We start from the raw sequence: 26,497 nt of genomic DNA, 5'->3' as shown, positions 1-26,497 counted from the left end.
CCAATCTTATATAGCTAAACCTCATTAAAAACATTAAAACAAGGAACTTGGTTCAATTCCGAGTAACCCTAGAAAACAAGCCGTACTAATGTTCACAACCCCATTGAAATTCACAGGAAAGTATGATTCTGAAATCAAAAGAAAATTCCGAATATTAAAAAAAATAAAAACTTAAAAACTACGTACATTGATAACTGTAGATATTAATTATGTATCAAATATCATGCAATTTAATCCTTTTTGCTATTCCATTTCATACAATTTAAATATCATTTGACACTTTATTCGTCCATTATAAATATCGTTTGATACTATATTAGAAACAAGTAAAAATTGCATCAGATATTAATTTTCATATGAACCATATACATAAAGTAAAAATCACATTACAGATTTCAGATTTCAGATTTCAAATTTAGAACTTCAGAATTTCGTGGGCAATTATAAAGGCTATTAAGTCAATCAATTGTCAATGGATCCGACAATTACATGTATTTAAACATAATTTAAACTGCAACACAATAATCTTCCGACAAAATAAGTTAATTAAACTGTATCAGCACATTATTCAATATACAAAAATATAGGCAATGTGATAAAAGAACTAATATTGATATAAACTATAAGAACTAAAAACAAATATCCTGTATACTTTCTTTTGAATTAATATAACATGATTTCATAACTTTCTGGGCTCAATATGATGATGTAATAGTTAGTTAAAATTCATACTTGTTGGGACTTATTATTTCTTTTGTTTTAGAGCCTTGGAGATAGCTCGGATTGTTTTAGGGGTTGTACGGCAGCAGCCTCCTATAAGATTAGCACCAGATTCATGCCATTTACGAGCCAATTCCTCAAAACTTGCATCGCCAAAGCATTCTGAGGGCTGTCATAAATAGAGCATACAAAACACTTATATTATTTTATTTCACTCCGGAAAAACAATGACTGTCATGTACACTTCTGCAAAACAAGAACTCTATCACATACGATGTTATGCCCTTAACCGCTAGGAAACTATTACAAATACCCCTCCTCTTCAAATTTATCTAAAATGACTTGATTGCTCCTCTTTTCTTCCTCATTTACAGAGATTAAGCAGAGAAAAAGGAAGGGAATTTGGTTTGCCAGGAAAAGAAATGCACATGAATTTTGAGGAGATTAATTGTGATAAAGGTCAGCTGACTTTTTCCTTTATTTTCAAAGGTTGGTCCTGTAGGAGTCAGCTGATTTAATATGAAAATTCAGAGGAAATTAGCCATTCTTCATGTGGCTTCACCTTGGTTTAAAAGGTATTGGATACTGGTGAGTATAAGGAATGATGAGGTGGTACTTGCCATTATGGTAAATCTTAGTATCTAATTTTCTCTGGTTCTTCTAATTTGCTAAGACCAAATTATGTGATAGCAAGCACAAATGCTACTCAATTGTTTGTCAAATGAGAAGTAAAACAATAGTTCCCTCGTTAAATTTATGAAGTGACATGAAAAATTAATTGGAACTGATTCGATAAATAAACTATACAGTAGCATAGCTTACCATCCATTTTTTGGCGCGACCATCCCATATTTCACCACTATTTGGATACACAACAATTGGTTTCTTCGTAAACTGAAACCAACAAAAATTGTTCCACCAGTTAGTTAAAACAAATACAGATGCGAGACCTTGAGTGTACAATAAGGTTCTTTTAGTACTGATCAATTCAATAAGGTGTTTTTTTTGTATTTTTGGGATTTATTAGAACTTAGAAGCATATTGGAGCTCTATTTTGTTTTAGCTGGATATCCAGTGAACAAACCAACAAATAATGGTAAAATTGTCTCGTCTAACAGTATGATACTGGTATCATTAGGCTTGACTACAAAGCAACAAGTTAGGTCATGGTCCTTCACTGCTACCAAGATTGCCATCTCAGGTCACTGCACAATTAGGCATTCTTCTGCTCACCAGTATACCAGGTTCAACTGAGATTTAGCTAATTTGGTACCAGTACAACATAAATTACTCCATTTATTCAAAAAAGATATTGTATTCCACTATCAATTATACTGTTACATTACCTATTAGTAAGATGTAATGCTATTGACAGTATCTCAATTACTGATTGCTGCTACTAGTCTACTAGTTTGTTTTCACATTTACCTTTTTGAACTCGTATATGAGCTTATCAATAAAGTGAGGCGAGGTGCAATTTACTCCAACTGCACTGATTGTTTCACAATTATTTAAAATTTCAAAGCATTCTTTGAAGCTATCACCCGAAGGTATGTGGTTGCCATCAACTGAACTGAAACAAATCCAAGATGGAATATCAACTTTCTGTTCATCAAGTAAATTGACTATAGCCTGAAAGAAAAAAAAAAATCTCTCCAAATTACAAAATACTCATGTTATACAACTATGTAAGAAAATTGGCCAGCTGTCACCTGTGAAAAATAGTCTGTACTATTTTGCACATAACATATGTAGTTCACACAATATATGCCACTTTGCACAAGTAAATACCAGTTTCATGTATAATGTACTTTTAGATTATGAGAGATCTTTGTAAGATCTTGTAAGAAAATGGACCTCATTATTTCCCTGATGCAAAAAGACAGCCAGTGTACAATTATAACAATCAGCCAATGTATTCAGCTTTAAACAACAATGTCATTATGAAATTGGTTTCATCAATCAGCATGAACATTATTCAAGATGTATTTAAAGACGTCAACTTCCTTAAAAGAATGCACCTGATTAAACTTGGCTAGATAAATTGTATCCAAGGTACCACTTCGGTACATAACTCTCTTCCTTAGATAATAAATGAGAAATATATGCCACATGCTTTCTTAGCACCAAATCTACAACAAGGGTTCCTATAGTTATTTTTTTTCAAACTTACCAATTTAATTAACTCAGCAAAATTCTTTTCAAAGAAGATTTAAATTACCAGCCCACCACAAAACATTTAAAGTTGACAACCCTGTCGTGTTGATAACAGTATACATTACCAGCAGCAAATTTAATGGACACAATTACAAAAAAATTTCACAGGATTTGAATAAGTTACAGTAATTCAAAATGGAATAAGTCTGGTATGGTATTACAAGCTTGTACATGCACCTGTTCTTTTGTGTCATGCTAGAGAGGGGCAGAGAGAGAGAAACCTGAGCTTCAAGTTTATTAGGGATAGCCTCAAATGCTAGTAGATCAGGCCGAGCATTGACAAGTGCTTGCAACCTCCGTCGGTGAAAATCTTTTAATTTGTCCAGCACAATATCAGGTCCATACAACCCACTGAAAGATCATAGATTTATTTAGACAAATTTTAACTTTACCATAAAAATTTAACTGTAAAGTGGAACAAAGTTTTGGCAAAGGATTGGAATTCTGATTTATGGAACACTATACTCTTAAATTTACAGTTTTAATCAATCATACATCAATAATCTTAAATAAGCTCAAACTTTGATAGACCAATTTTCTGCAAGGAAAGGCTGTCCTTCTATAATCACAGATTATGACTTGATAGCCTGACTTTTCCTCAAATTTGTGACTTTGATTAAAACAAAATTTTATGGAAAGCTGGTAGTTAGGTAAGCCATTTATAGTAGCCTAGTAGGTATCAACTTTAAATTGCCTTCTTAAGCTGATGTTGTTTGATGTTTGGTTCAAAAAGCATTATAACATTTGGTCTGAACCAGATTATATGCATGGAAGTTTACATAAGAAAACAGTTTACAGAAAACCCTAAATGTGCAAATAAATAAATAAATCAGATGAAGGTGACAACAATAGAATTTTCATTAACAGTCTTTAAAACTGCAATTAAGCACCTGTATTCCGAGCCGTCAGCGAGGTAAGCCCCATAACTCCCAATAGAAGCTGCTACCAAAGCACGATTATACCCATGTTTAGGACCTTTTTGCAAAAGTGTCCAGAAATTATCTCGGGCTTCAATTGCTAGTTTTACACTTCTTTGTAGCAATTGTTCTCCTTCATCAATTGACAAACCTTTTGACAAGAACCCAGGTATAGTTGCCTTCACATGGTCACAGAGAGAAAAATACACAGAAACTCATAAACAAAAAATGATAAAAGAGAAGGGAATAATGACGAATTCACCAGTAAAACTTTGCACTACCTATTTTTGTAATTCTTCTGTTATGGCATGCACTGATTTCAAGATGAAAACATTTATATAGTACTAATATGACGGTATGATAATCCTTGGATGAAAAAGAGATGGCAAGTAGAATAGCTAACCTGATATGATGATGTAATCAACACATCAGCACCAGCCTCAAGGTACTGCATGTGAACCTGAAAATAACAAAAATAATTTATTGAAATTAGTATGCAAAGCGGACTTCATACGATAACTTAATTAATAGTATAAAAGGAATACTGATAAAGAATATATATTATATTTAAATAATGCAATGGAAACAGTTCTTTATAATGCAAGAAAAAGGGTTTCAATTTGACATATAACTATATAAGCATTAATATTAATAACTATATAAGCATTAATATTAACCAGACCTCCCCAAGAAGCTCTCTTGGTCAATAGACAGTCTCTTAAATCTCAATGTAGTATGCATTTATCCAAAACCCTGGTGGTATTTTTGGTATTATATCATTCCTAGATAGAGAACGTAACCTTTTTTATAAGATCAGGGTTGGAGATGAGACAAAGAGCGCTCCACAAGGGATCGTTTATGTCGGCGCCCAGTGCCTCCAGCTGTGTGGCGAACCCGCCATCGATGACGGCGCACCCACCTGCCCTCTCGAGCAACTGTTCCAGCGCGTTCTTTGTCACCCCCATATCAAATCTTAAAAAGGTTAGATTTCAGAAAATATGCGGGGCCGAATGGAAACTTATTTAAAAGAGAGAATGAGAGATAGAGCCATAGAGGGAGTTCGGGCGGGATTTCCGAGGAAACGAATTCTGAAATCTGAATTAGTATATGCCAATATATATGGTTTCCTTCCTTCAGAAAAACCTTTTAATTTTATTGAAGGTGGCAACTGGCAAGGGCCAAGGGGTAGGTGGATGAAAAACTCGAATGATTTGGAATAAAGCTAATTCCAGAATCCAGAGGTGAGGTTTTTGGTGAGATTTTTGGTCAAGGGGGTTTGGTGGGTTTTGAAGTTCGGTGGGAGGCAACTGGCAACTGGCAACTGGCAACTGGCAAGGGGGTTTGGTGGGAGAAAATGTCAGTTGGATTCACATCAGCTGCTGTGCATTGTAACATTGTTACGTATTTAATTTAATTTAACATTCGCACTTGCTGTTCCGAGTCAAACTATTTTATTTAACATAAATTTTACTACATCCATTCGGTATAAAATTATGACTTTTTTATTCATGTCACGTCAACTATTTAAGCAATTATTTGTCCGCTATCTTAATTTATGATTTTAATCAGACTAAATTTCGTCGGAGGTCACTAAACTTTGTTATTTGTCACGAATTAGTCACTCAAGTTTAATTTATCACATTTTAGTCACTCAACTTTATTATTTGTTTCAATCAAGTTACTCTATAGTTTTTCATCCAAAATCTTAACGGAATATTCCAATTACATTCAAAATATTAACGAAATATACTCATTCCGTCCAAAATACTAACATAATGAGTATATTTCATCCAAAATACTAACAGAACGAGCATATTCTACTAACATTTTGGATGAAACAATATATAGTGACTTGATTGCAACAAATAACAAAGTTAAGTAACTAAAAATGAACAAATCTAACTTAAGTGACCAATTCGTGACAAATAACAAAGTTTAGTGACCTATAGCGAAATTTATCCTTTTAATTATAATTGCAGTTGTTTAGTAATTTTGTAAATTGAAGTTTTATGTGTTTGTAATTGTCAATTTGCAAGCTGTGTGATATTTAGATAAATTATTAAATTAGAAAGAGTGAGGCTATGCTACTTTGCTCTGTACTATGAAGTTATATCTCTATTTTCAAAGTCTAAAGAATCAATTCAAACCGTTCAAACCGTTCAACACGATTTTTGTATGAAAATGTACTTATAGACCAAAATTTACATTTAAAAAACTACTACATTTTTATAGGTAAAAAATTCTATTTTCGGATGGTCTAGAGCATTTTATCTGATTTTCTACTTATCTAAAATGTAGTTGAAATTTTTTTAAAAATATAAAATTTAGTCTCCAAATATATTTTAATACGAAGATCATATTGAATAATATAAATATGGACCTATGTGTGCACTGTGAAGTACCATAGCCACACTCAATTAGAAAAAATTTCACATCAATGAAATTGAATTTATGATTTTTAAAATTAATATTTGTAATAAAATGTAGATGCTCTAGTTTGACTATTGTGTGTCTAATAGGCGCATTCCATTACAAATTAAAATTGTCTAAAATATCTTTAAGGTAATATGTGCCATTACTGCGAACTCCTACACAATTACACTACTCGTGTGAGGAGTTGGGGATGGAAGTTCTCATTTCTTCATCTCAAGCGAGACCGAATGAAAATTATATATATCAACATTATGATTTCAATTATTGCATTTTGTGTGCTTAATTTTGTTGCGACTTGCTAAATGTCGCCAGGTAAATTTATCAATTTAGTATCTGTGGCCCGCATGCTACTACTAGCCGCATGAATTGTGACCGCAGACGATCTTGAGAAACTTTATCACAATGGATCTGAACTGTCTGACTAAAATATAAACCACCAATCTATATGACTATATCTGACTCTGAAGTCTGATTGTAATCCGCGAAATCAGAGACAAGACCAACTCAAAAGATCAAAGCAACTGCAAGTTTTTGGAGGTTTTAGACTATTTGAGAGGATGTCAACATGTATTTATTAATTTTTTGAAAAAAAAAAATAAAGAGTTCAAGTCTTTAAATTTTATAAGAGAGCTCTCTGGTTTTTTTTTTTTTTTTTTTGTTGACAAAAGTGTTATTTTACCACTGATTTCATTACGAAACAAGATAGTTCATACAACATGTCCAAAATAAAGCATTAGCATACAATCCATCGACATCTAACAACCACAAAAAAGTCTAACCAAAAATCAAAATAACAGTACCAAAATAACATCTAACACCATAGGCATAACATGAAATAGTAATATCAAATGGAATCAAAAATGGCTATAACACTAGAAGAGGAGGCACTAGCTGATGAAAATGAAATACTAAGCAGAAGGCCAATAGCATGATCAATAGCATCAATAACTGCTTTGTCACTCAAATAATCAGCTAGGTCCAACCCTTCTAAACCAAGATCAGAGTCCTCGTCTGAATCCAGCGGAGAGCTGTCCTAGTCCTATGCATCCGTGTCGGATAATACTATCAGAGGGCCTATATATCTAAGACAAAAAAAGATCTCTGGTTAGTTGTTACAATAAAAAAATAAATAAATAAATTTCTTATCTCGATTTCAAACTTATAACCTCCGACATCAAAGATTATGTTATGTGCATTAAACTAAAATCTGATTTTTGAGGATGTGAATATGTGATACTCTGTTTCTTGAAGGAAGGTTTTGTGACTTTTGTCGTAGTTGCACGGTGCAGCAATTGCATGAGAGAGAAATGCTGGTGACTGAAAATGAACGTAGAAGGAACGTACAAGACCCGCTTTGGTTAAATGTGAAACAATGAACGAGTGAAGTACATAATAATTTCAAGTCAAAGCGACAAAAATTAAGAAAGTGGTCCCTCACTGAAATTTAAATGCCAAATTTAGCGATGTATATACTTTGGTTTGGTTTATCAAACAATGTTATAAACATGTCTCACCCCAAAACTTTAATGTTAGAAGAAGCTTTCTTCAATGAACAAATTATACCTGCTACCAAACCAAACAGATATCAGTGGAAATCTCTGAAAGTTAAGTACTTCAAATCCCTCAAACTTATTTATAAGAGTTCTTATTCTCGGCAGCCTTTTTCTCGATAATTATTAGGGAATATGGAAATTTCTAATGAAGTTGAAAACATGAACTCACTTCAGTCACGATGCTATAAAATCTGCTTTAAAATCTACAAATTTTCTTTCAGGTGAATATGTTTTTATGTAAAAGATTGTGATAGAAGCAATTTCGATTTTTTTTAATGCTGGGATCAAAATATATGATCTCAATGTAAACTTCTCTCATTACAAATGTATGTTCGTGCTGTCAATAACATCATAAAACATATAATGCATTTATACCCAGAAAAGCACAAAATTATCAGACAAAGAAAAGGTGTTTCACAGAAATTATCTTTGGATCAACATGAAATGTCAACAAAATTATTTTGTAATTTGCAACAGTATAAAAAAACAATAAGAACTAGAAGTGCTATTATTCTATAAGCAACATTAACTTGCCTGAAAGAATGGAACAAAAAGTTAATGTTATCTTTTACTATGATCCCACGCCTTGTCAAACAACAATATGGAAATCCCTTGCCTGTAAAGAGGAGATCGCTTATCAATTCTTTATTTTGAAAATCTTGACAAAATTTTAAAATAAAAATTTTAGCTTAAAATTCAACATTACATACATGATTTGTACACTTAAACTGAAATTTAATTTAATTTCACCATACAATGAATAACTTCAATTTTCAACGATACTTGATACAAAATCAAATAATACCTAAACTGTATTATATCTGATTGTCAGGCTATCAATATGTCCACATATCTATAAAGTTACTTTTCAATTTTCAATTTTACTTAATTTTTTAAAAAAGAAATATTATCGAGATTGCAAATGACAATGATTCCTCCATAATTGTAAAAGCCTAAACCCGTGTTTCGTCCACTAGCAAAACTAATCAGTAGAACAACAAATTTGTCAAGCAAAAAATGAAATTAAAAAGTTCTGTAACTAGCGCACTACAACCTTGCTTCCCTGAATAAGTGCACGTCAGGCCAACCCCCATACAAGACACAATATCCTCAGCTTAGTTTTTAAGCCAAACATTACCTAAACCCGAAAATACATAGCAATTAGAGAAACAAGAATAATGCAGATGAACTAAATGTTTTGTCGATCTAAATTAAACCCAAAAAGAGAAGAACAGATTTTACAAAATCAATAATTAAAGCTCTGCTCCGTTCCAGTTACACATTACCCACATACCTCTCTAAGCTACCAAATAAGCAGCAACACAAATACACTGCTATGAAATTAAACCTGAACCTCACCTTGTGCCTTAAATTACCAGTTTATCACCCATGTTGAAGTTAGAGCTTCTCCCTTTCTCACACAAACCCTACTTCAGCAAACTGTTGCCGCACTTTAGGTGGCCGGCCACGCTGCTTCTTCTCCCCAGTTGGCGGCTCTGCAGATCCACTATCTGTGCTCTTAGGCGGCCTGCCCCGTGGCCGTGGAACCTTCTCAGGAGCTGATGGATCCCGTGGTTTGGGAGGGCGGCCACGAGGTCGACGAGGCCCATCAGACGAGGACCGTCGGGGGCCTGCCTCACCTGGGAGGCGTGGCTTTGGGGGGCGGCCCCGACCACGCTTGACTGGAGGTAGAGAATATAGATCGTCAGTGAAGGTCAGCTCCCCAGACGCTGACATACTAGCGAGGTGGGAGGAGAGAAGAGAGGCATGGTCTGCCGGCAGACAAGATGATAGAGTGGTCTCAATGTGGACCGAGATGGCTGCCTTTGTGGACCCCATGGTGCCACTTGTTATAGCAACTGCCGCCTTGATTAACTGGAATAAAAATACAGAAGATGGATACACATTAGTGTTTGCCAGCTTAAACAAAAAAGATTTTAGATGGAGGTTTTCACATGTTTTAAGAATTATTTTCATCTTGCTGAGGTTTAAAACTAATTTTAGATGAACTGGACAGAGGTTCAAAACTAATTGTTGATAAAACTGCATTTTAATTTTATCTAACACCTCATAATCAATAGTCAGGAGTGAGGACCAAGTACTGAATATCGGCCGGGTAAGGTACTTTCTGATATGAACTAGGTGGAACAGAAAAATGTGATTCTCTGTAAAATAGTCCCCTTTACTTGAACAACAGTCCAGATTTGAATTTATTCCAAAAGATTGGATCAAGTACGAAACCAAACTATCAAAAAAAGTAACAAATTCTACTTTATTCTAGGAACAACAGAATAACTCATGCTTCCCCATATTTTCTGCAGGAACTAATATGCAGAAAATTATGCACCCATTTAAACAGAAGAGACCAAACAAAATCTGGAAATATAACTCCAACATAAAATACGCACTGGCATGATAAATATTAAGCCAAGTATTGCTCGAAAGACAATCCCACTTGAAAAGAACAGTGGGCCCATTCGCCATATGATGAAGCAAAATGATATCATCAACATTTCGAAAAGGGTATTAGTACTACAACTGGGGCCATTGTCATTGTGTAGCAAACAACCACACAGATAAAGAAAAAAATTACAGCATTTGACTTCATAGAAGCCCACATTGTGAAATAAAGCATCACAGCTAACATGAATCAGAAATCAACAATACCAGGTTTTACCCACTGGAATCCAGGTCTTGCTTGTCAAACCATGTAGGGCCCACACCATACAGAAGATCGTTTTTGAAACAGTCAAACTAGATTAGGTACGACAGAACTCAAACTTCAGTACAATTGTTCTACTTGAACAATAAACCCAAAAACTTTTTGAATTTTTGTAGGATGACGATGAAACACCCAGCGCTTTTAAAGTCTAATAGAGGTAACATATGCAATACTAAATACTGAGTATGGACCCCAGATTCTTCAAAGTTTACTTTGGAGATAGATCATAGACGTAAAAGGTCGCAAAGCAGGATTAGAAGTATACTGAATTTGGATAATCCTGACTGATCTGGTTGATAGCTTCAGTAATTTATGAAATATTGCACATACTCGGAAAGGTGATACTCTTAAGTGGGTCCATCCACTTTTCGGCGATAGAACACTGGCTAGGGTTTAGAGAGAGAGAGAGACAGAGAGAGACAGAGAGAGAGAGACAAAAGAGAGAGACAGAGATAGAGAGAGAGGGGGGTCAGGGAGGGAGGGGAAAGACAGAGAAAGCCAAGTAAAGTACCTCCGGGTAAGCGGGCAGAGGAGACGGGGATGGCGGAGGGGAAGGCGACCCGGATGCGGATCCAGTAGGTGAAGCGGATGCGGATCCATCATCTGCCATTTTAGGAAGAGAGAGGGAGAGAGAATTTGGGGAAAGAGAGGCAGCAGGTGGGTCGCACTTAAGCAACAGTGCTGTCTCCTTTGGGATGTAATACTGACTACGCTTGGTGTATTGTAAGGATAACGTATTTAAATAAATATGAATCACTGACAAGTGGGAAGATGGAAATAGTTAAGATTATTTGATGTGAACAGAGACTATCCCGTGACTGAGTAAACTATTGTTGGACGCGCATGTGGAGTATTGTTTGATCTTCTTTGGCTTGTTTGTATAAAGTTGATATCGCTTTCAACAAAATTGGTCGCATCGACATTTGCGTTGCGTGTATCTAATATTAGTTAGTATTCAAATTGGCCGCATGGACTTATTTATAGTACTCCACTCCACTCCACTCCACCCTTTATTTGATATTAGTTAATACTTTAGTTATAACTATAATTGGCAGCTAAAATAGAAAAATATTGTGCAACTCTTAATAAGTAATTTTCAACATTTTGGGAAAGCTAATTATCTTCATAGTTGCATCAAATATTCTCATATAACAAAGTCAATCCATTACACTAATTGTCAAAACAAGATCAAATGCAACAAAAATAGAACAATTAAAAGATATTGTTGTACTTGTATGTAATCATTCAAGACAAGTATCGACCCGGATGAACTTGAACGACCCGTTTGAGTAATTTTATTTAATTGTAATATGGTTGTCAGTTGTCACGATGTCTCGACAAGAAAATATACTTTAATGATTCTCCCCGGCCCTTTTACTAATTTCTTCACTTCACTTGGCCACCGGAAAAAAATGAATTTAACAAATCAGAACAACTAAGCAAAGCAAGTGGGAATGTGGGATCAAGTTAAAAAATGGATGAACCCGATCCACTAAGCATCAGCCATCAGCCATCAGCCATCAGCCATCAGCTAGCTAAGGTCTCCTATCCCACGTTGGTAATTACCGACGTGCATTTTATACGGATGGACGGCTCGTATCTCAAACTCAATTCCATGCTTATGAATACTATACAGAATTATTCATTTTGAGATTCATGTCAGGTTAAAACAAGGGTTTACATTTACTAACCTAATAGCACTGAAGTTCCGCCAACAATTATATTAATAAGAAATTTTTCAAAAGTTCATTTGCAGGGTTTTTAGCAGCTCAAATAACAGATAAAACAATTACAATTTTATTAGTACAATTAAATTATATTAGAGGGAAATGCACAACTATTTTAGACATACAAAGCTGATAAGGAAGAACAGCCAAATCAAATTTGTAAGCTCGAATTTCACCAGGACAGATTTAAAATTTCTGCAAGGTTGAGATAGAAATCAAGTTTCATTAACTAATCGGATTTAAATAGTTTATTGGACATCAAGCCGATTAATTTTAAAAAAGTACCTTATTCAATTCAAATTCATTAACTAATCATGTATTAGATTACAAAAAAAAATCTCTTGCATAATTAAAAATAACAAAAAATAGTTTTTCACACAATAAAAAAAAAACAACAAAAACAATAGAAAAACAAAATTAATTTTCAAAGAGAGCGAATTAATATAGATCTATTATATATTAGATCCGTCCCTGCATTTCACCATGAAATAATTATTGAGACTGTTAAGATAAAAGTATGTACTTCTGAAGAAACATACTTCGGAAAACTGGCATATGAACCTTCTGCAAACAACAACAAAAACTTATATATCGTGCACGTTGCATAAAACAAATTTCTTGCCTTTACATGACGGCTATCAGACCTACGATATTATATGGTGTAGAATGTTGGACTACTAAAAGGCAACATATTCAGAAGATAAGTGTAGCAGAAATGCGTATGTTGCGTTGGAGTTGTGGGCATACAAGACGGGACCGCATCAGAAATGATGATATACGTGACAGACTTGAGGTAGCACCGATTGAAGAAAAGATTATCCAAAATCGTTTGAGATAGTTTGGACATCTCCAAAGGAGGCCTCCTGAAGCACCGATGCGTACTGGAATTATAAGGCGTATCGAAAACACAAGGAGAGGCAGAGGTCGGCCACGATTGACATGGGATGAAGCAGTAAAAAGAGACTTGAAGGAGTGAAATATAGCTAAGGAGTCGGCTTCGGACAGGATCGCATGGAAGCTAACGATCCACGAACTAGAACCATGACCTAATGCTGGTTAGAGATTATTTAGAGATAGTATTGTAGGTCTTAGGTCATATGAGTAAAAAGTTGGAGTTTAAAATGTAAGTTTAGAACTTTGACCTCTACGATTATGTAGAATATAGTAATATTAGTATTAGTATTATTACTATCACTTTCACTTTTATTTTATGACTACTTATCTTTATTGTTTGATTGTGATTGGATTTCATTTCTAACCTACCACAACTCGTTTGGGACTAAAGGCTGGGTTGTTGTTGCATAATTAATACAAAAATAATACAAGCAGCTACCCATAACGCGATTAAGTGAAAACAAAATCTTAACATGATGGAAAGACTTCCGACCAGACATCGAATTAAATTTGACTCAATGCGTTTCAGATTGCCCCCACTCATTTTTAAAAATTTACGAAATAAGAAGCAATTAAAAGTATCGTCTGCCAAAACTCAATAAGCGAAACACAGTATTATAAGTAATCGAATCATCTTTTGCAAGCCAAGAGTCAGATTAGAATTATTAGAACTCCACATAGCATCAAATATATGCTAAAAGAGGAAAGAGAAAATACATAATTTTTTTATGTACCATCTTACTCATAATGAGTTCGGCTTGTATGACATCGGTGTCATATGACACCAACTAAACAAAAATGTTAAAAAATGAATGCATTAAAATTAGCTTAAAAACTCTCACATTTGATCGCTTGACTTGATACTAAATAAATTCAAAAAATTATAATTTTACATGTAACACAACTAATGAAATAGAAAGGTTTGAATAGTTTGGATTCACTATTTGAAGTCGATTCGATAGATTTTAGAGTTGATGTTATATAGGTTGAAATGACACTAATGTCATACTAGCCAAACTCCTTAATAATTCAAAATTTTAACTTTATCATCAATTTCTGAAACAATCCAATATTATCATCTATGCAAATAAAAGCTGCTCATAATCAAGAAGCTCCACATAGACATAGTATACACAAACAATACCTGTGTGGTGGAGTCCCTGGCTCTGCGCAGGAATAGTCTGCGTGGAGAGGTATATTTGCTATTAATATTATGTCTTAATAACAATTATAATATTGCACTGACAAGCCCCTGACCCTTCGCATGCACAGATGAGAGGCACAATAAAAACTAGATTGAGCTAATATAAAGCCTACAATTAGTCATTTTACACTAACAAGTTTTTACAGAAGACACCTCTGGTTTCCTAACATTATTAAAACCAATTTGTACCATGCAAAATTGCAATCCAACCCATGAGACCAGCTTTAATTATTAAACTCCAGAACCACTATACCTCTGTACACCTGTCAACTTACAACATACTGGGAAGCTACCCGAATGCATCTATTTGATATTTTCACAAAATATGACAGGTTTTATTTCTTTAAAACAAAGTACATACAGGCTTGTGGGAGCTAATTTTGGCATTGGCAGTTTTTGAAGCCTCACTAACAACAGGGGGATGGGTTGCTTCTGAAATTTAATGTTCTTGCATGGGCAGGTTACACTTCAGCATATACAAGGCTTCTTCGTAGTTCTAAGAAAACCAGAAGTGCTCTTCTTTCAAATCTCAATCAAACAACCTCCGATTCGTAAGTGTACTCCAACTTGATCCTTGAAGGACTCAGATCATCTCCTACTGAGGTCTCTCCCATATACTTCCTAACCTTTATGGGGATGTCTGTTAGCACGACCGAGCCGCGGTTGTAGCCGTTCATCAAAAGCCGGCCAATCTTAACCCTCCACTCCGAGCTGTCCGATTCATGCCACCTGTCATGCACCACCCTATCACAATAGTTCAGCATTGTACCAATGCCAGTGTCTCGGACCCAACCATACTCTTCCAGTACCCTTGCTTCTCCTTCAGTTAGATCTTCTCCAACCTAACAAATAAGATGAGAAACAAATGCATCACTAACGGTGCTTGGCTTTTGAAGAGTATGAGGTGGGATGTTCACCTTCATGAAGTCACTGGTCTCTCACTTATCGTAGTATAGCATTATACTTCAAATTAACATTTAGCTTTTTCTTCTTCATAGGCATTTCACAAAACATCTATTATCTCAAGCATTAAAAATGTAGACAAAACTAATGTATAATGGAATTACAACTAGACACTATTGTTTTTTTCTTTCTTTTTTCCTTTTGGCTTATCAACATACTGATGGATGCGAAACTAATGTATAATGGAATTATGACTTCTCATTTACTACAACTCTCGGATATCGATGTCGTGGATCCATAAAAAGAGAGAAACTACAACAGAGTGGAGACCAGTGCGAATAAGGATTTCTTTATACCAACAAGGGTTTGTTCTCAAGCAGGCTTGCTCGGCTATTGATCTTCATGGCTGTCACCAGTCGTTTTATTTGCCAATCAATTGGCATGGCCGGTATCAGCTCAAAAAAGTATGTAGCAAATCCGTATTCTGGTCGCTCCAATACTATCCTGCACAAGTACACTCCAATAGCAATCAATACAGATTCTGAGGGTTTAAATCTAAAGTAAAATTTGCCAAAAGATGCAATTAAGTACAGGCCAGAACAGATCACAGAAACCAGCCTTCTTTTCCTTCTAGTTTTACAGATTCAAGTAATAATCCTGGTTTCTTTTGATATGGAATTAGTTTGAAGGAAGCACAAAACATTCAGAAGAATATAAATAATGACATTTTCTTCTTTGTAATTATTCAAAATAAAAATAAAAAATCATTTCCTCCTACACCCACATATCATGATAGCCATTTAGTACAATACCACATAGGTGCAGCTCATGTTGGGTCAGGTGGATGCCGGTCCAACACATATACAACCTGAGTTGTCTGAGATTAGTGTTTGGATCTGGGTATTGATCCTGTCAAATTTCAAATGTACCATCCGGATATATCATCATTTGATTCTCCTATGTTTTTATTTGACTTGTTCCCCCAAGTGCAACAAGTAACAAATCCAATAATCTGTCTGCAATCCAGATTGTTTTAGCCTTGGCCATTTTATGGCTGTTGCTTCCAGAAACAAGGACTCCTATTCAAATTGCTCATTATAGAATCAAGTGTGACCTTTAATCCAAAGAAAATAGTTACTTTTAGGCTTTTCTCATGAACAATTAGAAAAAAAAAAAAAAATCTGACCTATTATGGTGTTGGAAGACAAAAATAAAGGACTGAAGATCCCTACACCACCCCCATTCAACTGGGCTCTTATGTAATTTAAGATATCTTGTCTGTAAAATCATGAAATATTAAAACAAATGATAAATATAGCTTGCAATATCTCAATTACACCTATATACACTTCGTAAGTTACAAAGATGTAAAATACCCACATGCACAGAACATGAGAAGTAATGTAATAAACAACAAAAAATGTGCCTTTTTTTTTCCTTTGAGAAATTACTATACCTGTTCAACGAGAGAAATTAAACAAGCTAAACAGTAGACAACCTTCTCTCCCTTCTTTCGATTTGCTGTTGTAATCTTAAAAAGAGAAGCTCTATCCAAGAAGAACTGTTGAAATATAGATAAATAACCAGCACAAGATCAGTACAATAATGACGTCCAGTAAAGTTCAACCAAGATCCGAAAAGTAACTACTGAGAGTTGTTGGGGTATTTTATATCAAAAGCTGCTTAGGGATGAGCATGGCATGGGGACCCGAGTTTCAGGATTTGACCATCTCCAATGGGGTCTTATAAAAACTTCACCAGAATTGAAGATGTACCAGTTTTAATTAATAAGAACATTAGCTATAATTTCAAGTCTCATATAACTTTCATAAAACTGCCTTCATAAATATGTTGACAATATGTTTATAACTTCAACATTTGGCATGCATGTATAGGTGAGACCAGTTACTGATTGAAAGAAAAGCAGATCAGGCCGGCCAGGCCATAATTGACATCAATTTACTTTGGTTTGCACTCCAACAAAAATCAATTGCAGAGATAACATGAAAAATTGTTGAGTATGGTTATCTTCACAATTTCTATTTTCAAATAACATAATAGAGACTAACTCAATTGATGCATTACTATTCCATTCAGGCCAGATATCTCTAAGATAGAAGTATTCCCACTGCATGAGCTCCCTTAAGGATTTGAGTTCCCCATTTGGATCCCAAGATTGTAACACATAGCAGCAGAACATTCCTTCTTATTATTTGCCTGACGGCACCTTCAACATATATTTACAACTTTCTCACCTTTGTAATAACAGATTCAAGATCTTGAAAGTCATTATCACTTGATACTTCCAGCGGCCCTATATCATCTTCACCAACACCAACACCATACAGCTTAATTTCATCAGCAATTATCCCTCTATCTACTAATACCTACATTTGTGAAATTTAATAAGGAAAATTAAGCAATCACAAAAGAAAAACCAAATGCCCCTCAACCTCCCCTCCACCCACAACCCCAATTTAAGTAATTAGCCCTACTTCCAAAATATCTCTCTTTGCTACAGAGTGAGAAAGAAGGGCTAAGCCCTGCACATTGCTTAGAAAAATGAGAAAAGCATGTTATGGATGACAAAATTTTCCAAAGTATCAACTGGTTGCTATTTTACAGGGTCACATGAAATTTTTAAATTATATAACATAAAAGAATTGAAATCTACAATACTGGAGAGTACCTTCAGAAGTCCGGGAGCATCTTCCTCTAGAGCTTCCTCTACCGAATCCCTGCCAACAAATGGAATTATATATATCTGGATTCATCCTTGGATTGACTTCTGGAAATCCATTTTTGACATTTACCCACAAGCCCAGAAAAAAAACAAATCCATACACTTCTTACAAAGTACTATTTGCCCAAGGAACTTGACAACAGAATTTCAATAAAAAATTAAGAAACGCCAATTTGTTTATGATTTTCTTTGTTTAATTATTACTCCTTTCTAAAATGTGAGGAAACTTGTGACAAAATCAGAAAAGGCTGCCATTGAAAAGATAAACATTCTAACAGATACAAGTAATTAGGGGTGAAAACGGAGCGGATATGGAGCGGATAATGCTGATACTATATCCACATCCGTTGGATAATAAGCGGATACGAATACGGATACGTAAACGGATATCAAAATTCAAAACCAAATCCGCCTTAAACGGATACGGATACGGAACGGATAGTCCACGAATACGGATTCGAATACGGATATAAAACGAATAATAGTCGGATAATTAAGATATATGAACTTCTAAGATACAAATATTAATTAAAACATTAAATATAAATATTAATGAACTTATAAGAGATGGGAGATAATCTATTCATATAATATATATATCAAATAAATGAATGCTAACAAAAGATGTTGTGGTCTAGTGGTTTGAAGCTTAGTCCAAAGGCCTTGAGATGGGAGGACATGGGTTCAAATCCCACCTATAGCAAATATTAATTCCTCTTTTATATGGGTCCGGCCAAACTATTCGAATCTGGATAATCCAGATATCCGCTCCGTTTAGGACTCCGTATCCGAATCCGGATCTTCTATGGATTTCCGATAATTATCCGAATCCGGGAATTATCCGGATTCGGATTATATGCGGATACGGAGCGGATATCCGCCGGATAATCTGGCTCCGTTTTCACCCCTACAAGTAATGCTCCCAAACAGTACATGACATTAGTGGTTGAAACACAACAATTTAAAACAGGTTATTAAAATTGCAATTTTGGGACCGGATTCATAAAAAGCGATAAGGAAACCACAAAAAGCTTTAGATAGGAGAAGAGCACTTTACGTTGCAGTCTTTTTACGTTTCCTTGGCCGAAGTGAAGAAGAGGCAGCATTGGTCTCCTTAGAAAAGCTGTCAGAACAACCTGAAAATGGAACATCTGTAGTTCTAATAGCAGGTACCTTACTTTGAAGAACATTAAGAGGCACCTTCTCTTCCAATCTTACTTGCTCAATTGTCACCATAGAATGAGCAGGTCCTAGAGCTTTTGCAATGAGTTGCATTTCATCAAGGTCTGAAATGGGCTCGGGCTTTATCTTGAGGAGGTTTCCTGTGCTTAAATTAGAATGGACATGGTCCAGGGAAGTGGTCCGAGAGGATTGAACAGGTGTGAAATTGCTTCCTGCCATTGTACTTTCCAGTCTAGTTGAGTTGCAATCAGTTGCATGGACTTCCTAAATTGCACAAAAAGGTAGGTTAAAAGCAGGCAAAATAGCTTAAACAGGAAATCAAAGAAACCATCAAACCAACAAGGAAAAATCAACCAGCACCAGAACAAATTATATGATATATTAATCTGGAAAACCACTTATACAGTGTTTTCTTTTGTATCTGGTTCATCTTTTCCTGATGACTACATCGAACAGGGAAAGTAACTGCTGTTTTCAACAGTTCTAAGGAACGTAAACTACAGTTAACTAATCTCAACCATTAATCTCTGAGCACTAATGATCTGAACTATAGATCTCATTTTAACCTCTCCAGAAGATAAGAGCATTCTTCAAGTTGCCTATTCGCACACTATTTCCGTTCTCCTCTCATTGCTAATGCGGCGCCACAAAGAAGGACGGATATTGCACCTGCAACCTCATCTTCCTAGCTCTTTGTCTAACTTTTTGGCCTTTTCCAAACCTTAGAGCCTCTCCCTTGCCTCGCACTCCCCCTTCTTTCAACACATGAATGGTCCAAATAAGTTCTTTCTTGTTAGAACCCTAAGACTCTAGGTACTCTCTGAACTCTCTTCTTTTTCTTTTCAACAGATTAACTAATATCTAACAGTTTTTCAGATGTTGGTCATGATCTATCATTATTCTGCAAATATTAGGGAAAAAAATTATCTTCGGGTTGGAATATTTCCTTTTTATATGCAAAATTTTGTTTATTTAGGTTACTATTCTACTCAATTTATTGAAGGATTACACTAGAGAGTTTCCAGATATCAAACTATTGTTATGGAAGACTTCTGATCCTAATTTGGAAATATCTCATTGAACAAACTTATGATAAGTTCTTGTTCATTCCTGCATAAGACACACAGACCACCATTTGATTTATTGAAGGGTCTTTGAGGTCTGCTGATCACGAATCTCAACAGTATCTCCCATCGGTAATAAGCTTCACACTGTCCCACATGGGAGAAGATGCGACACAAAGACGGAAGTGTTAACTTTTTAGAGGGAATCTCTTCGTTTAGTGTTAACTCTCTTATTCCTTGATCTCTTCATTTTTTATTTTCTTTTTTGTCGATGAAGGAAGACATTTTTGTAAAGTTGAGTTGTCGTGATGTTTTACTCCAGAGAACATTGTAAGTAATAGAGAATTAGAGATGGTCATAGATGTCTGTCTATGACCATGGAACCATATGGACGGAAATAGGAATTGTGGTGTGGATCAGTGTACTACAAATTGACTAATGTACAATTTTAAATATTTTATGCAAGTATTTAGAAATTTAAGATGCAATATTGTAGCCACATCGTGTGTGTTATTTATATTAATATTCATCATGTTTTATGCAAATTATGGATTGAATTATGTAAAATATCACATGTTTAGATATTAGAAGCACACAACATAATTATATGTCTGACATTATTTATTGTACTTTCAATTGGATAAAATAGGGAGGGTTAACCAAAATAGATCCTTGTAGGAACCATCGCACAAAAAGTTAACGGCAAAAAAGGTTAAGCTAATCACAGCGAATACAATGGAAAAAGGTCAAATCCTGACATGTCGAAAGATCATGAGGATAATCTATGTGAAATCGTAGCCATTGAACCTTGTTAAGAGCCTATTTTAAAAAATGCATCAAGTATGATTTAGCAAAGGGATATTCTTGAAAGGTAAGCAGAAGAATGTGCATTTGATGTTGTAGAGATGCACTAAAAATTGGACTAAAACCAGTTGTGCATCAACATGGATGGATGGACTGATAGGAAAAATGGGACAACCTTCTAAAAGGTGCCTCAATGAGTTGCCATGCTTCTCAAGTTGTTTGTTGTTTTAAAGATGTGCACGAGTGGTCTTAATAGAATTGTGGTGTGATGGATAAGGTTAGAGAGAAAATATAATGCAACAGACAAATAGTACACCGGCTTAAATTCATGCCAATGAACTATTGATGGAAAGAAAAGGATGTTGTTTCCTTATCTATGTACATATTTGGTTGCATAAATTATCCAGCAATAATCAAAACAAAGAGAACTCCAAAGGCCCAACCTTCCTAGATTTGTGACATGGTTTGTTTTAATGGAGAAATTTGGCAAAAAAATCATTGTTTTATTAAAAATGCTGGAAAGTTCTTTGGTCAGGATTATGAAGGTAGAACGACCAAATTTTCCATAAACAAAGATGGAAAGCAATTAAGTATGGTTTGAAGGCCACGTGACCCCTTGTCGAAATGCTTATGTCTGTCGATGAAGATGTAAAGCGAGCCTAGGTTATAATTATGAAACTATGGACCAAGCCATGGGTGAAATTGTCGCTAACTTCAATAACAAAGATACAAAAAGATTTGGAAGATTGTTGATTGAAAGTGAACTTTGCAACTCTATCGTCCGCTACATGTGGCTGAAAATTATCTTGACTCGAGTTAACATGTCACCTCTATTTATACTACTCCTAGGAATATTCAAGACCTATGACACCTCATACAAAATATCTAGAAACAAGGAGGTTATCCCTAAATGTCGTAGGATGATCTCTCAAATTGCTCTGTCCAAATTGATGCCTCTTCTTGAGCCTTTGTTTGGTAGACGATCGCTCACCAGCTTTGCCAAAATTTGTTCATTTTGATTTTTGGGTCAGAAACATCATAAAAATTTGTAAGAATAAAGAACGAAAACTTGGTGACCAGCAAAAACTAAGGATAGACAGGTAATTTGCTCATGATATGGACAATACTGTTATTGTGTTTGGTGTTAAAGTAAGTTATTTATGACCAATCATTTCATTTAATTTGCAATAGTAAAATTTGATTATTACATCTACTTTGCATGTGAACTTGCATATGTAACACTATAGTTGACAAATGTCATGTGCATGAGGATCAAGATAGATTGAAACAACTGAGAGAATGCATTCCGGTCATGCAGTGCAATTCAACATTAACGAGCAATTTAAGAACTTCAAGTGAGTCAAACATTTGTTTGGATCAAAATGGCCATTCAAACAAAAATTTGCTATTCAGAAGAGTGCTAGAACTCTCCTGCTATTCCAAGGAAAGGTTAAACTAACTGAAGTGAGGAGAGAGAATGGATAGTTTTTCTCAATGGTGTCTTCTTTTTTATGCACTAAACACTGTTCCAAATAGCACTCTTCCATCACTTATCCAACCACTTCCACCAAACTCTTCCAAGTACCATTTTTCTAGCACTATTCCATGTATTGCCAAAGAAATCCTTTAATTTTAATGGTAATTAGTATGGAGGACCTTTCGAGATCTCTCTCTCACACATACACATGACTTTCCTAATTGCTATAATTTAAACTTTTTAAGCTCTGACAACTGTTTTGGCAAATAATTCTAGCAATTCCCACAAAATTTCAAACCACCGCTGTATTTTGGAAAAAAAAACTATCAAAACGGTGAGCTATTTTTTCATACTTGAACAATATAAAAACTAACACAAAAAAATCCAAAGTCCCTTATTTATCTTCATGCTTAGAAATAAAGAAGTAATATAAACATGACGCAGCAACTGCCACTTGTTAACAGGACCTGTATAGTATATAGCTAGCTGCAAGGTCATTATTCTGGTATCGCTTAGTACATACAGTGCTAGGGTTGATTCTGAGTGTACTGGATAAGCATCTGGTACTTACGTAGTACTCTCGGTATCATGATTTGCGTACCTTCATTGTACCTGATGCTTGTGGAGGATGAATTGGCTTCTTCCGTTCCCTACCATCAATAAAAATTTCAAATAAAACAGTGCGTGAATAGTGCATGCACAGAGTGCACACTTGCTCCAAATATTGGATCACTACCTGTCAGCATAGCTGCAATATCTACCATGTATTGCCAGGTCAGGAACCGGTTGAGGTCTGAATTTTACCAGTTGATCTTTCATATGGGTTTGTTGGCTCCTAAATTCCAGTATTGAGAACCAAAAAGGCTTCGCTAAAAAATTGATTGGTACAGAGCAGAAACATACACAAAGCACACTATACAATAAAACAAAAAATGGGGACACTACGGACAAATACAAAGAGGCCAGGAGCATTACCAGTAAGAACCAAATGAAGATGTTTACGTATGGTTCTCAAAGCTCACAAAACTGGCCTAAATAGTTTTATCATCAGACAATATCTACAAAAGAAAAGCTAAAAACTTTTGGGAAGATTACTTACTGTCTTTTGCAATTTCGCTTTTTAAAGGGCATATGATCAGAATTAACTCCCAGATTACTAGCTTGCCCCTGATCAGTAACTTTAACTGCAACTCTTCGACAATCTTTCCCATCTATGCAAATTGCAATTTTATAAATCATTAACACAAAAGGCAATGTTAAATTTCATGATTCCAATATTAGTAGTTACCGGTTAACAATGCATACCAATCAGGGAGCAATAATCAGGTCTTATTTGATAAGTTCTTTGTTTGCTTCATTCAGCAATTGATAGAGATACCAATTTCTTGCCAATTAGGCCAAGTCCCAGTAGGTACTGGTGTCATGCAAGATGCTAAGCTAAACCATGGAACGAAAGATAAGAGAAATAATTTACCATTGTGACCAGTGTTTGTTGCTGCTTTGTTATTATGACGTGCCGAAGAAGAACCCTATATTAATGATAAAAACTAACAAGAGTTAAAATTACAGCAGAGCCCCTTTATGTACAGTTGATTTAGGGAATAGAAAGATAAGATGGTTAGGTATAATTTTTTCCAGTCAAACTTCCTTCCAAGAATAATTTGATTTTGGGAGATTAAGAATGGCCAAATTTGTCTCCACTGTACCCAACTTGTTTACCAAGCCAATACAACAAATCTTGAAAAGAAATAAGTACCCGGTCGAAATCACATGCTTGCAACGCAGAATGCTTAGAGTTGACATCACAATACAGTTTCGAAACAACAATCTCTCCTTCATGTTCACTTTCGCTCTCATCAGTATAGGCATGGTACTGGTGCAACACCCAGTCAGTTTTCTCAGGTTTTTCTCCATTTGTTCGGTTCAAATAGAGCATATATACTTTCTTAAAACCTTGATGAACCCCATCCAAGTATACTGGTTTAGACTCTGTTTTTTTCTCCCAGATGTAATGCTTCTGAAAGCTGCCGCAGTGCTTGATGAGAGGTTTGTGAAAGAAGTAAGAAGCGCTTCCATCTTGTTTAACACCTGTTTACAATGATCATGGCAGCAATTAACATACAAGTCGAACTTTACTAGTTAGATATCACTGGTATTTTTGAAAGCCTGCATTAATATTTTATTCCCTTTTTCTCGACATTGTTTTGCTTAATTTATACCGTACCAGTTAAACATGATAACGGTAATGGATGATCATTATTCAGGGTCACAAGTCACGGCAATTTTTACACACCACTTCATCATGGACTGATACAGCAATTCCATAGCTGCACCAACATGATGCAACAGTAGCACATCAAATGAATGGATTTGACATTTGGTCTTACATCCAAATACTAAGCGCTAAACCATTCCACTCGTATTATGTGTAACTGATAATAAGCTTACTAAAAGAGGGCTCAGAAATTACCAGGCAAGTTTTGGGGATGTGTGTGATTTAACTCATCACCTTCCTCTAGTGACTTGATAAAGTCATGAATGAATGGGTGAGGCGAGGCATTTTCAATTACATTTCCAATTTTGGCAATTAGATGCCACAAAAGATCACCATCTGTTGGATCAAATTTTGTGCCTCTTGGAAGCCCTGGCCACTGCTAAAGGGGTAAGAATTGTGGGGAAAAAAAGAAAAAAAGGAAAACCTAAAGAACAAAAACAAAGCAAAACATTTAAAAAAAAAAAAAAGGAAAAGACTAAAGAGATGCTTGTTGGTCAAGCGGACAACAGTAAATTGAGCTGAGGTGTTATTGCAGAAGAGAGTACAAATTTAGGTTATACTTGACATAAAATTAATTTGGGGAGGATTGTTGCATAGTTGTATTAATTAATCCGTCTCAAAATCTCAATTCTTGATGACCGTTGTTAGTATGAATACTACAGCAGATGCAGTTGAATTTAAAGAATGAACCTTGGAAGCACCCGATTTTGTGCTTGAAGCACCCTGCTCTATCAAATCCCTGCAAGGACAAAACTAAACTTCACCAAGAACGCTCAAAGACAACAGAAATTACAATAGAAGGCGAAAATTGCACAGCAAACAGACAAACCTCTTTCCCCGAAGAAGCAACCACCGCCGTTCAATCAGTGGCATATGGTCGAGGTAATCCCTCGATGCCCCGATATAGGGTTCCATTAAAAGGGAAATTCGACGACTCCAGTGTAAGAAATTTGTAGAGTGAAAGACGCAGTAGAAGTAGAACGAACTAGTCTAGTTGGATGGGAAAATTAGTTCTCTTGTAGTCTTGTGAATTGTGAGAACTGAGAAGCGGGGTTTCAAAATGCGGCAGAAGAAGCTGGGACCCACCCCGGAGGACTAAACAATCAGAGTATCGGACAGATCAATTGATTAAGGGCTCTGACTCTGAGTCTCTAAGTCTCTGACCCTGAACGTGGGCCGGTCCGGGTCGGAGCCGGGCATACATGAAGGCCCAATTCGGGATGACTCGTGTAAAGCCCATGCGGGTTAAAAAGCAGACCGCGGCCCGTTGTCTTGCTGGTAGAGACTAGAGAGACGAGATGCCAAGTGTAGTGTAGTGTGAGAGAGGGGCCTGGCCCTGGTGTAGGGATTTCCGATTAATCCGTTTTATTCTATTTATATGATTCATTTAATCAATCAATGTATAAAACTCAAACTCTAAATCCAATCAATAAATTGAATTTGATTTCGTATTCGCGTCCGTATCGATGGATGACTATGCTACATACATGCTCTAATTAGGGGTGGGCGGGTGGCGTCGTGGTACAGTGCTTTATTTGCACCCACTACAGAAAACTGTGCCGTGCCATGTGATCCGAGGACCCACCGCACGAAATACCATGTATACCAGCCAGCCAATTCGTATCCTCTGCATTAACTCGAAAGGAAATCTTCTTTGAGTCA

At 35.6% G+C, this 26,497-nt stretch overlaps 3 protein-coding genes across 7 annotated transcripts; all 3 read right to left on the bottom strand.

Annotated features, from left to right (window-relative positions):
- Nucleotides 1-436: 436 nt before the first annotated feature.
- On the bottom strand, nt 437-4,942 carry HMT-1 (Homocysteine S-methyltransferase family protein). 2 transcript variants are annotated; one of them, XM_078307821.1, is made up of 7 exons: nt 4,655-4,915; nt 4,258-4,314; nt 3,828-4,033; nt 3,159-3,288; nt 2,149-2,352; nt 1,543-1,614; nt 437-889 (listed from the first exon to the last, which is right to left on the bottom strand). In XM_078307821.1, exons 1-7 carry the CDS (start codon nt 4,817-4,819, stop codon nt 746-748), a joined length of 978 nt encoding a protein of 325 aa, XP_078163947.1. In that variant the 5' UTR covers nt 4,820-4,915; the 3' UTR covers nt 437-745. The 2 variants fall into 2 exon arrangements, with proteins under 2 accessions (XP_078163947.1, XP_078163948.1); XM_078307822.1 differs by lacking the exon at nt 1,543-1,614 and having other exon boundaries at nt 4,655-4,942.
- A 4,008-nt stretch (nt 4,943-8,950) lies between these two features.
- LOC144558947 (uncharacterized) lies at nt 8,951-11,266 on the bottom strand. Its single transcript, XM_078307823.1, has 2 exons — nt 11,074-11,266; nt 8,951-9,715 (listed from the first exon to the last, which is right to left on the bottom strand). The coding sequence occupies exons 1-2, from the start codon at nt 11,170-11,172 to the stop codon at nt 9,257-9,259; spliced, it is 558 nt and encodes a 185-aa protein (XP_078163949.1). The 5' UTR covers nt 11,173-11,266; the 3' UTR covers nt 8,951-9,256.
- Nucleotides 11,267-14,453: 3,187 nt separating this feature from the next.
- Nucleotides 14,454-25,886, bottom strand: LOC144559108 (uncharacterized). Of its 4 annotated transcripts, none has more exons than XM_078308053.1 (14): nt 25,665-25,877; nt 25,526-25,574; nt 25,031-25,214; nt 24,272-24,648; nt 24,035-24,089; nt 23,660-23,771; nt 23,162-23,210; nt 19,091-19,479; nt 17,980-18,028; nt 17,546-17,677; nt 16,747-16,851; nt 16,477-16,568; nt 15,647-15,794; nt 14,454-15,229 (listed from the first exon to the last, which is right to left on the bottom strand). In XM_078308053.1, the coding sequence occupies exons 1-14, from the start codon at nt 25,748-25,750 to the stop codon at nt 14,921-14,923; spliced, it is 2,136 nt and encodes a 711-aa protein (XP_078164179.1). In that variant the 5' UTR covers nt 25,751-25,877; the 3' UTR covers nt 14,454-14,920. The 4 variants fall into 4 exon arrangements, with proteins under 4 accessions (XP_078164179.1, XP_078164180.1, XP_078164181.1 ...); XM_078308054.1 differs by having other exon boundaries at nt 25,031-25,211; XM_078308055.1 differs by having other exon boundaries at nt 24,317-24,648; nt 25,665-25,876.
- Between the last annotated feature and the right edge of the window lie 611 nt (nt 25,887-26,497).

The sequence above is a fragment of the Carex rostrata genome, chromosome 9, assembly GCF_964058835.1.
Source record: "Carex rostrata chromosome 9, lpCarRost1.2, whole genome shotgun sequence".
NCBI lineage: Eukaryota > Viridiplantae > Streptophyta > Magnoliopsida > Poales > Cyperaceae > Carex > Carex rostrata.
Note: the sequence above shows the minus strand (reverse complement) of the source record. Positions and strands in the feature narration are given on the sequence as shown.

What these genes read in the sequence shown, in the direction of transcription:
- LOC144558947 (XM_078307823.1), bottom strand. Translation starts at nt 11,172, where the DNA reads ATGGCAGATGATGGATCCGCATCCGCTTCACCTACTGGATCCGCATCC. An exon ending in CTCTGCCCGCTTACCCGGAG is followed by an intron (nt 9,716 to 11,073) that starts GTACTTTACTTG and finishes TTTTTATTCCAG; the next exon opens with TTAATCAAGGCGGCAGTTGC.
- LOC144559108 (XM_078308053.1), bottom strand. Translation starts at nt 25,750, where the DNA reads ATGGAACCCTATATCGGGGCATCGAGGGATTACCTCGACCATATGCCA. An exon ending in TTGCTTCTTCGGGGAAAGAG is followed by an intron (nt 25,575 to 25,664) that starts GTTTGTCTGTTT and finishes TTGTCCTTGCAG; the next exon opens with GGATTTGATAGAGCAGGGTG. An exon ending in AACAAACACTGGTCACAATG is followed by an intron (nt 23,772 to 24,034) that starts GTAAATTATTTC and finishes CAATTTGCATAG; the next exon opens with ATGGGAAAGATTGTCGAAGA.
- HMT-1 (XM_078307821.1), bottom strand. Translation starts at nt 4,819, where the DNA reads ATGGGGGTGACAAAGAACGCGCTGGAACAGTTGCTCGAGAGGGCAGGT. An exon ending in GCTGACGGCTCGGAATACAG is followed by an intron (nt 3,289 to 3,827) that starts GTGCTTAATTGC and finishes ATGATCTTTCAG; the next exon opens with TGGGTTGTATGGACCTGATA. An exon ending in CTAATAAACTTGAAGCTCAG is followed by an intron (nt 2,353 to 3,158) that starts GTTTCTCTCTCT and finishes TTTTTCTTTCAG; the next exon opens with GCTATAGTCAATTTACTTGA.